Here is a 12170-nt window from a genome sequence, read left to right on the forward strand (position 1 = left end):
ATTATTGGTGCTGTGTGCACGATGAGTGCCATGTACAGTACTGTCACGCTTACCCCTAATGCACGTGGTCAGGCACTATATCTGGCTTCTGTGTTCTTCACCCATAGCAGCCCCTTTTCCAATAAGGCAAACAGGTCTACTGGTACTTGGTTGCCCCCAGGATTTATACACAATGCTATAGTGCCTGGCTATCACGCTGAGGCAGGCGCAAACTGAACACAGCAAACACTGTGGTTGGCACACAGGCAGAGTGGTTCAATGACAGTCCAGGTACAAGGCAGGCAAGGTTCAAAGTAGTCAGGGTCCAATCTGCAGTCAAAGGGTGGGCAGAGTTCTGAGAATAGTCGATATCTAATCTAAGGTCATAAACAAGGGATTCTAAACAGCAGATCAGGACAAACAGACAGGGAGCTTGAGCATGTATTACACACTTATCACAAACATTAGACTGCAGATTTGGCTGGCTTAAATCAGGTTTGGTTTCCACTCAGAGACTGGCCACATCAGTCACCTTGTACGTGGACAGACAGCCATGGAGAATGTATCACAACCAAAACCAGGATGCTGGAATGAGACTAGCAGCAGTGATGGAGCAGGAGCATTACATACTCCTGACAAATACGTAGGCATAGCTAACAAAATAAAAAAAAAAGTAAGACTAAATGATAATCAGCGCAAAACACTAAAGCCAAGTCCATAAAGTACAATTATTAGTGGTATTAATGTAATCTAAATAAATTAGATAAGGAAGGTCCGTAGGTCACAAAGCGCAAGCTTCATGTAGTACTGTAGCAGAACTAGAAGGAAAAAAGAAGCGCTAGTGGCATTCAGACTCCCTGAACGCCGCTAGCAGTCAATGTATATAATGACGGCCTTCAAGCCTTTGCCATTCCCAGCTTGACAAAGGAGCACGCTTACGCCTATATAGGCCAGTGCATGCTCCGAAACGTGTCTCAATGAATTCTGGTCCCTGGTCATTCTGGTCATCACGCCAACATCACCTCAGCATGCATTCCAGACGCCATCTTGAGGAGTACGTGTGTGTCGGCTGGCTTCCACATCTGTCTCCCTACTGTTACCACGCTTGTTTTAGCGCAGATGCGGATGTCAGGCACCTGTCACAGCCATTCCTTACTGGATATCACACACATGCCTGTTTTACTCCTTGAATATGTGAGTGTTCTTACATTTGTGCTATATTAAAGTGGTTCTGCTGCACTTCAAAGCATACAAAACAGATTACAGTTATATACATAATGTACAATTTGTTTTATAGGTTCTACTATATAAAGCTTTTTAATCTGAAACATAAATCTTTCTGCACTTATTACAATACAAATGTCTTTATTATTTATTCTCTTAGCTTCTACATGAGCCCTGGTGCAGTTCTGCATAGAAACTAATCAGCTTCGAGATTTTATTTAGCAAAGCTTAATTGAACAAGCTGAAGTTTGAAGCTAATTGGCTACCATGCACAGCTGAATCAGGTTTTGCACTCTCCAGTTTTAGAAAATCAACCCCAATATATTTGCATGCATGAACAGGTATGTGTAAGGGCCCCTGTGTGTTTCTGTTCCCTTTAACCAGTTCTAGATTTTCTATCACTAAAATAACATTTATAAAATTCAAGTATCATAACGGTTTGGGTTTTTTTTTATCTATAGCTTTGGTTTTAATCCATATTTGTGATTAATTTCTTCTATTATTTGTACACCTCTTTAATATCTTTTAGCTGACGAATGGGTTGAGACCAACAAGGAGCTGGTAGAAAGATGTGGATACACAGCAAAGGGTCTACCAACAGGAGAAAAACTTTTCTTCCGTGTGCGTGCTGTGAATATTGCCGGCAAAAGTGAGCCAGCCGTTCTGGCGCAGCCAGTTACAATTCGGGAGATAGTGCGTAAGTTGCTTTTATTTCCATAAACCTAACAGTGAGCATAACCATTCAAATTCAAGAGACAGAACACCCTTATTTGATCATTCAAAAATCATCAAATAATTTATTATAGCTCCTTGTGATTGTAAAGACAAGATTTCTGGAAAAGAGTTCCTGGCTCTGCACATTCTTGCCCCGTTTTGCTGCTTAACGTTGCTGGTAAATGAGGAGTATCATTCTTACACTTCCTAATGTAAAATGATTTGAAAATTCATGTGGTGGTTTAAGACCCCCTCTTATGGCCTTAGCATGGAAAAAGAAGTAGAAGCTCTGAAGCAGAAATTTTGGTGCCTTCTAAACAAAGGGTCAGTTTATTGTACTTTAGACTTTCAGGGGGATGAAATGTGACCAGCGGGAGTAGAAAATGCTCCAATAGTTAGTAAACAATGCCTAAGGTTTGGTGGTCAACAGGAGGAATTCCCCATTTTTGTTGACAGTGGAAGCAATTGTGCCTCATTGTTGGTTTAAATGGGAAGAATCAATGGGAGGAATAGTGCTTTGTATCAGATGGAAGAATATTATCCCAAGGGCTAGACCGGGTGTCGGCAACCCGCGGCTCCAGAGCCGCATGCGGCTCTTTTTCACCTTGGCTGCGGCTCCGGAGCACACTGCCCACCAGTTGACAGGCAATAGGGTCTTCTGTGTGCCGGGCGCCCGCTCCCCTCCCTCCTCTCGGGCGGCCGCCCCAAAAGTCAGGACTCTGCAGCTAGCCCAGCAATGGGCAAACTACGGCCCGGCGGACCTTTTAATCCGGCCCGCGGAGCTTGGCAAACATTGGCTGTCAGGATGTAGGCGGGGCAGCCAGGATGTAGGCGGGGCAGCGTGACAAACTCCTCTCCTCTCACAGTCCGCCCTGAAGACCAGAACGGCGCGGGAACACGGCGAGAGGAACGCGCGGAGCAAAGGTAAGTGAATTGACACAATATGGGGAATGAATTACTATAGGGGGGATGAATTACTATATGGGGGATGAATTACTATGGGGGATGAATTACTATATGGGGGATGAATTACTATGGGGGATGAATTACTATATGGGGGATGAATTACTATGGGGGATGAATTACTATATGGGGGATGAATTACTATGGGGGATGAATTACTATATGGGGGATTAATTACTATGAGGGATGAATTACTATGTGGGGGATGAATTACTATGGGGGATGAATTACTATATGGGGGATGAATTACTATGTGGGGGATGAATTACTATGGGGGATGAATTACTATATGGGGGATGAATTACTATGGGGGATGAATTACTATATGGGGGATGAATTACTATGGGGGATGAATTACTATATGGGGGATGAATTACTATGGGGGATGAATTAGTATATGGGGGATGAATTACTATGGGGGATGAATTACTATGGGGGATGAATTACTATATGGGGGATTTCAGTTTTAAAAATGTGGCTCTCAAAATAAATTTCAATCGTGGTTTTGGCGAGATTTGGCTCAGTTGAAAAAAAAGGTTGCCCACCACTGACCTAAGGCTATGATTGTGATTATGACGATACACTGTGGCCCTGATTAACCCTTTGCTTACTGGGCCCTTAAACCCCCTTCATGACCAGAGCGCTTTTTGCAATATATGCAGTGTCAGATTTGTTTTAAATGTTGCAATGGTTTTGCGGCTCCCAGTCTTTTTTTCCCTCTCGGAAACGGGTCCAAGTGGCTCTTTATGTCTTAAAGGTTGCAGACCCCTGGGCTAGACTGTCACGGTCTGGGTCAGGTTCAGAGACCAGTTGCTATAGCAGTGTAAGACTTACCTGAAACCAGCAGGATAGGTACACCAGCAGGTCACCCTGGGAAATGACACAGCCTCACCTGAGATGTGGGGTCTAAGCACTAACCGGTCTTCACCAGAGCTCCTGATGGTGGAGATAGATTCAGCAGCGTGCTAATACCAGGTCGCAGTTCTCAGGATCACCCCACCAGGGAATGAGCAAGCCGGAATCCAATAGCAGATAGAGCAGGTAGGGATCTAGCAGTCAACAAGCCAAGGGTCGGTAACAAGCGGCAGTAGATGGGGATGAGGCAGAATCGTAGTCATAGAAACAAGCCAAAGGTTGGTAGCGAAGGTATAGACGGCAGCAGGAGAGACAAGCGAGATACTGGCTGGAGAAGGCACAATAATCTGGTGAAGAGGAAATGCAGAGACATGGCTTTTATCAGGAAGTTCATGGGAGGAGCAAGGGGTTCAAGGTTCAATGTTCAAGACAAACAAGGTCAAGGCAGGATCATCCAAATAATTGTCAAGGGAGCTGTCCAGCATTCAAGGTGGCTCAGCAAGAAGAAACATTGCCCCTCACTGCAGAAGGCCCAGGTTTGGACCCAGGCTCTGACATAGATAAAGGCAACCAAAGGGCCACATCCAGCCCATAGGCCACAGTTTGAAACCACTGGATTATACTGTCCTCTACTAGAGAAATGGATACTGTCAACCAGCACAGGATTACCCAGCCCCATACCAACATGCTTCAGTTTTGTAGCAAAGGTGTACTGAGAGCATGAACATCAATACTGAGGGGGAGAGTTACTAAAATTGGAGCACTTAGAATCAGGAGAAGTTGTTCATGGCAGCCAATCAGCTTCGAACTTGGTTGTATTGTCAAAGCTTAATTGAACAAGCTGGAGTTTTCTGATTTCTATGCAGAGCTACACCAGATTTTGCACGCTCCAGTTTTAGTAAATTCCCCCTGGAGGGTTGGAGCCTGTGTCCCTCAATGTACACCAAGAATAGGATTTTATGGCGAATACAAAAAAACTAGTTATCTCATCCATTGTGGGATGCAGAAATGTTTATGTTGGGATGCAAAAAAAGCAGTCCAACAAATGGGTGGGTACTAAAAAAATAAATGTTCACAGGCCATAGATGCAACAGAAAACTGTAGACGACTGCCTGCAGCTCAAAGAGTCTGAAGGACCTATGCCTAATGGGTTAGAGTAGAAAACATTGTCCCTGATGGGATTAAATGGTGGTCTTCAAACCACAGAGAAAACCAGATTCAGATCCCACAGAATCACGGGGGAACAGATAAGGGAAGCTACATGGGACAACCCCTGTACAAGATCTTATTTAAGGAGAGAAAGGCCAAGGGACTCTGAAAACAAGAGAAAAAGGGCAGAAACCTGACCTTTGAGAGTGCAGAGAGCCATACAGTGGCCCAGACCCAACTCTAGAAAGAAGGGTTTTTGCTCCATGAAGAAACTGTGAAGATGAAAGGCTAAGACTCACACCAACTGAAATTGCCTTCTATGCCTGATAATATACCTTGCAGGTAGTAGACCTCCTAGCTTTTAGCATAATAGGAATCACAGAATTAGATATGCCTCTCTATATCAGAACCTCGGCTTAAACAGGTATTTTGTTAAAGCCAGTTATCATGAAGCAGGATTGTAACTTGGTCCTTGGGACAAAAGATCCTGACAACCTGTCATAGCCCACAGAGCATCTGCCAGGAGTTTGACAAGGTTAGCATACCACATTCACATTCTAAAGCAATGAGGATCACCAGACTGCTCTCCACCACAATCACATGAAGCAGACAAACAAGGACATTCAGGTGAGAAAAAAACAAGATCAGGGTGTACTGATCCCACAAAGTTACCATAGCATTTACTGCTTCCACCAGAGGATCCCTGTACTTGATGACAAACCTTTCCAGTTTTTTGTTGGGCATGAAGGTCCATGTCAGGCGTTTCCCACCCATGACACAGAACCTGGAATACCTTCAGAAGTACAGACCACTCTGTGGGTCCAGTCGTAGCCAGCTAAGGAAGTCTGCCTGCCGAGGACGTACATGGAGGACACAGCATTTAAAGTTCTGCCATGGACAGGATGCAATCTACGCACTCTCTTGCCACAGTGAGGGTTATGGTTTCTCCCTGATGGTCGATGTACACCAACACCAATTGTTAATGTACACCACCATCATTGCATTGTCTGACAGAATTCAAATTGGCTGACCTTACCAGAGACTGCCTATTTCCCCAAAGCTCCAGGATGTTGAATGGGAAATGAGACTCCCTCAAAGATCAAATACCCTGCGCCAACAGGATGCCTAGGGCTCCTCCCTAGTCATCTTTTATTTAAGATCCTCCAAAGACAGAAAGGAAGGGCTTCCCCGATTCCAGAGCCAGATTCCTGAGCCAACAAGCCAGAGACAACCTGGTCTTTAGTACCAAATTAATCAAGCAGTTAGGGACCTAACTGACTTGTCCCATGATGACATACTATTGTATTGTATAGGTCTGGAGTGAAACTGTACAAACAAAACCGAATCAAAGGATGTTATTATCAGACTCAGGACTCTCATGCAAAACTGGAGGGTCAGGTAAATCATAGACTGGAGGGCAGACCAGAGAATCTGAAGATTCTGTTGAGGAAGTAATACACTGACCTGGGCTATAGCCAAGACTACGTCCAGATACTCCAAGCAATAAATCGGTTTCAGTGAAGATTTCTAAAAATTCGGTATTCACCTGAACTGCTGTAAATTCTGGAAGTCAAAGCCACAATGTCAAACAGAGCCCACAATGCCTGTGCACTTAACAGGAGGTTATAAATATAATATAGAACAGTAGTAATCTTTCCCATTATTCCGCCAATCTTTGTACTTTATCATGTTTCTAAACTTGTTATAATACCACATCTGACTAATATTGTCTATTATCATTTTTTCTACAGATATATAATAATGTTCTGTACAGATACATACTGTATGTACATTTTGTATGCTTTTTTTGCATATATTTTTATTTCTGAAGTAGCATGAACTATTCGATAATTATAATTTATAAAACACATTACAAATTCATGTTTTCAGTAGAGTTTGCCTGAAGCTCCCTCTCTTATTAAGCCTGATACACATTAAGTATTTTACGTTCAACCTAGCAGGCTGAAAAAAAAAAAAGACTGCGGCAGTCACTGTACTAACTATGCGATGTTATTACACCGATCTCCCCATTCTGCTTCTGTATTTTAACTGGCAGACCGCCCCCCACCATAAACACAAGGCAGCACTCGCAGCCATTGGCTGCAAGAGCTGATCTTATGCCGATCGGCTGCTGGTTTTCCAGCATGCTTGTTAGACAGAAGCTGGTTGTGAGATCAACTTCTGTCAGACAAGCAGCTGAACACGGGCTGAAAGTCAAATAGTTTTTACTGTAATGGCTGATTTCGAACGATATTCGGTCCATGTGTACGAGTTAGCTGCACCATCCCTAATTGATCAGTATTGGCTGCATTTTAATTAGTATTTCAGACTTCTCCACCATTTTTTCTTCATCTTTTAATTATTGTTACAGTTGTACAGTATGTGAGCATTAATTATTATTGGGACTAGTGTCCTCTTTCTAACAGTTGGCTTTTCCCTATTCCTCCCCCATTACCTGAGTTCCACAGTATTTTGTTTTTTGGTGCTAAATGGGAACAACAACTGCTGCCAATCAAAAATTAGAGATTTATAAAACTAAATTCCCCAAGTACAATAATATAATCTGACAGAGTTCTGGTGTTGTCCTGTTACCCAATCATACACACACTGCATCTAAGTGTAAAATGCTGAACACGATGTATAAACTGATACTCAGACAGCAATAGCATGCACATTGTCCACAAAATGGTGATATGAGCCAAATATAAACAGGAGGTGAGTCACTGATGTTACCAGCATTCATTGTGGGCAATGAGGTTTCTTGGTCCAGTTTCTTCTCAGGCTGACTATGGGTAGTATACTTGCTACTACATGTGTGTGCTTCTTTGTGTGCTTTTCATGCATGCATTTCCATACAATCTGTGCAGGCAGTCTCAGGGTTGCACCACTGTTCTCTTGCCAAGGTGGTGCAGCATGCTGAGAACTTCACATCAATACAACTAAACACTGCTGTGTAATGGGCTAGCACCAATCTCCATTTCTCTTGTAGGATGCAGTATAACTGGGAAGTCTAAGAATTCTTGTATGTCATGGTGTACAAGATAACATCCGGTTGCCTGGCTTTATTTAATTGGAATAGTTTCTGAGTCACTGAGCCCAACCAAATATGGAGCCAGTGAGGTCAGAGCAAAGTCAGGATCCGCTACCTTTACATACCTAGTTAGTCCAGATATTGGCAGCCTACATACTTCTATCAGATGGTTGTTGAGTCTGTAACAACACACAAGTGTTCAGATTGTAAGGCTATTTATTTATTGTTGTGCTTTACAACAGAATCACCCAAAATCAGATTACCACGGCAGCTGAGGCAGACATTTATTAGGAGAGTGGGAGAGCAAGTCAACCTAGTTATTCCCTTTCAGGTAAGATGAAAATGTGCTTGTGTGTATATACAGTATATAGCTATTTAAAAACAATTTAATTTAAATGTCAAAAGAGAGACTATCCTACAAACTTTATAGAATTCCTAATATTCTGCTTTCTCAACCCTTTTATAACAGGGGAAACCAAGACCAAAGGTTACATGGACTAAGGATGGCGAACAATTAGATCCAAAACAAGTCAGCATCAGAAATTCAGAATCAGACACCATTTTGTTTATAAGATCCTCTGAACGGCCTCATTCAGGAAAATATGATCTATCGGTTCAGATCGAAAATATGGTAGACACAGCATCAGTTAACATTCGTATTGTGGGTAAGTTGTAAAAACATATAAAAATACTGGGTTTGATTTATCAAGGGATTGATAAATCTTGTTTGAAAGTCAGGTTTCACCCTGAACTTAAAGGAGAAGTACAGCCAAAGCTCTTTTGGCTGTACTTCTCCTGTGGATAACAGGAGTGCAGTTCATTCTTCATTCCTGAGACCCATTTTCAGCTGACAGAAGGCTGAAGCCCACTGTTGGCTGACATCACTCAGCCGGTCCAGACTGGGAAAAGATCCCGACTTTAAAGGGGATCCACCCCAGAGTCTGGAGTAGCACCTGGCTCAGCCTCTCAGTGAACCGCTGAGAGCCTGAGCCAGCCACTTCCTCCCCCTCCACAGCTCAGTGCTCCAATGAGTGCTGGGGGGCAGAGCAAACATTGGTGACTGATAGTCACCACTCCCTGCTCAGAGAACTCAGCAATCAGCGGTGATATAATCACACTTAGAGCCAGTGGGGGACAGATAGGTAAGTATAACTGGGGAAAAAAAGAAAGCTCGTACTTCTCCTTTAATTCCACTGAAGCCTATGGGCGGAGGGGGGGATAATGTAAAATGTTGTCCATTTTATGAGCTAAAAGGCAAACCACTGTCATTTTGCAAAAGGCATGGGACATTGGGCAGTGCTATGGGGGACATGCACCAATGCAAACGTAAAAAATAAACAAAAAAAAAAACATATTGTGAGAAAAGATTATACCAATGTGGCTTCGAGGTCCATATTGAAAATATACAAACACTTTAAATAACATGCTTGCAGAATGCCTTAAAGGTGGCATTATGGAATATTAAAGTATTTGCCTCAAACAGGTGTTCATTCACCTTCAAATTTTCCACATTTTGTCCTGTCACAACCAAAACTGTAAATGTATTTTATTGGGATTTTATGTGATAGACCAGTACACAGTAGCACATAATTGTGAAATGGAAGGAAAATGACAAATGGTTTTCAATTTTTTTTAAAAATCTCTGAAAAGTGTTGCGTGCATTTGTATTCAGCCCTCTTTACTGTGATACCCCTAACTAAAATCTAGTGGAACCAATTCCCTTCAGAAGTCACCTAATTAGTAAATAGAGTCCACCTGTGTGTAATTTAATCTCAGTATAAGTACAGCTGTTCTGTGAAGCCCTCAGAGGCTTGTTAGAGAACATTAGTGAACAAACAGCATCATGAAGGCCAAGGAACACACAAACAGACAGGTCAGAAATAAAGTTGTGGAGAAGTTTAAAGCAGAGTTAGTTATAAACAAATATGCCAAGCTTTGAATATCTCACAGAGCACTGCTCAATCCCTCATCCATAAATGCATAGAGTATGGCTGCTGGCCAATTTATTTTAAGCTTTCCTTAGGAACTCAGAGACCACAGATGTACAATTGGCCAGCAATAATAGGTAAAATTTATTAGACATAGGTAGGCTTTTTACTACAAGAATTAGGATACTGCAGAGGTCACCACAGTGTAGAAATTGACCAGCAGCAGGACAGTTTTAATTAGGCATAATAGACCTAACTGGTGTATATCTATTGATAGGTATGGTGAATGTAAGTGATAATATGAGATGGTTTAGATGCACTTGGTTCTTGCACCTATTATTGTTTTCATTTCAAGCGTAGCAGCGGTGTGCTGCGAACAAATGGCTGCTTCAAGAGCAGATGGTCAGTAACAAAGGAAATGCCCCGCTCTGAGCACCCCAAAATAAACAAAGGTCCTACCAACATAAAGTAAAAATAAAAATCCATAGAAGAAACAACTACCCCAAAGTACCAACCCAAAAACAAAAGCCCATTAAAGAAACAAAAGCAGTTTAACTAAAAATAAAAACCTATGGATGGGGCAGCAACTAAAAGTGCTGCTGCCAGTACTTTTGTTGCTTTTTCTTTGTTTTATGTTTAGGGCTTTGGAAAATAAATATTTATTTTTTGTTTGGTCAGGTAATATACCAGCAGATGGAGCTCTATAGTCTCTACCAGGGGTGTCAAACTGACGGCCCTCCAGCTGTTGCGAAACTAGAAGTTCCATCATGGCTCTATTTTTGGGAGTCATGCTTGTAACTGTCACTCTTGCAATGCCTCATGGGACTTGTAGTTTGGCAACAGCTGGAGGGCCGCCAATTTGACACTTGGGGTCTATACTAAACCAAGAGAAGGTACACCCCTATTCACTCTGCGTGCTCATATGGGGATTTATGGCCTTTGAACAATACAGTATACAGTATGTTTTATATATTCATCTAAATTCCTATTTAGTGTTGGTGTTTTTAATATTTTGCCCCTCTCCCTACCCACCGTTGTTCAATATTTTATAATTATTCACTGAAATGTTACGATATGTTGCAGAGGAACCTCAGTTAAAAAAATAAAAATAAGCAGCTACAAATACTGTAGCTACTGACTTTTAATATAAAAAGACACTTACCAGCCCAAAGATACAGCTCTGTCTTCACCTGGGCTAGTTCTTCACCAGTGATCAGGTCCCCAGCGCTGCCATATTGACTGTGGTAAGCCGGTTGTGACTCTATGTGGCTTCATAGCTGCCTCCCCACTGCACATGCACAAGCCACCTTGTGCTCTGTGAATGGTCCCGCAGCCTTCTGAGACCTATGACTTGTCTCTAGAGGCTGTGAACCATGAGAGGGGGGCTGAATTTCAAAACTAGATACCTGCTCCTTATAAAAAAAAACTCCAATAGCAGTAGAGGAGGGAGGGAAAGGGAGAAAAGGCAGAACTTCCTTTAGTAAGTGAAGTTCTGCTTTAAGCTGTCCATAGAAGGATCCTTCATCCACATAAATAAGGAGGTTGTTGGAATCTCCCTCGCTGGAACATTGCATTCTGAGAGCTGGACCTACAAATGTCAGAATACACTGATCAGCAGCTGCTGTTCAACAAAAGATTTCCAGAATGTCCCTTCAACAGTCGATCTGATCTAAATGAGCTAGCTCTTGTCTATTTCCCAAATACTCCAAAATCTGTACTTTTATACATTTTATATTTGGTCAGTTAGAAATGATCAGTTCTAACAATGCTATCTCTGCTAGTTTATCTATCTGTTACATACAGTACATGATATTACTATTTAGCAATGTGAATGTATGAGTGCATTCTTTACTAGAGAATCGGTATTCCACGTTTGGAATTGAATTTTAAACCTTTTGTGTTACTCCTGCCATATTTTCTATATCGTATTTCAGTGATGTTTCAGAGCTTCCTTTTGTGGAAATCAGATAATAAAATCAGCGCAGCTGATGAATATATGCTATGGAAATTTGAAATACAAAACAAGGCAAGTGGATAGTTTATTGCCCCCAGTATGTGTTTCCTAAAGAGGTTTTCTTCAATGACATTGACTTTTAGTTGGGTACTGCTGAAAAAGCCTTACATTGACTTTACATTGACACAGGCAGACCAAGGCACACTCATTGTGCTGCACTTCTATATGAAAAGCACAGCATAAATGTAAAAAAAATATTGATGCTGCCATCTACATTTATAATTAAATGAGATACAGTATTGTCATAACCAATTTGGATGAACTTGTGTTTTTTTTTAAATTATGTAACTATTCAGTATATATAAGCTGGTGT

At 41.9% G+C, this 12170-nt stretch overlaps 1 protein-coding gene across 6 annotated transcripts in view; it reads left to right on the plus strand.

Moving 5' to 3' along the window:
• The window catches only part of LOC149447453 (myosin-binding protein C, fast-type-like), a 209830-nt gene that overhangs the window by 165083 nt on the left and 32577 nt on the right, over window positions 1–12170 (plus strand). For all 6 annotated transcript variants that reach the window (XM_089652564.1, XM_089652563.1, XM_089652561.1 and 3 more), the window contains 3 exons: window positions 1733–1900; window positions 8158–8246; window positions 8385–8580. In XM_089652564.1, coding sequence (XP_089508690.1) covers window positions 1733–1900; window positions 8158–8246; window positions 8385–8580 — 453 coding nt within the window. The remainder of the gene's footprint in view (window positions 1–1732; window positions 1901–8157; window positions 8247–8384; window positions 8581–12170) is intronic.

The sequence above is a fragment of the Staurois parvus genome, unplaced genomic scaffold, assembly GCF_062004578.1.
Source record: "Staurois parvus isolate SC_StPar_1 unplaced genomic scaffold, SC_StPar_1.0 ptg000686l, whole genome shotgun sequence".
NCBI classification, from domain to species: Eukaryota; Metazoa; Chordata; class Amphibia; order Anura; family Ranidae; genus Staurois; species Staurois parvus.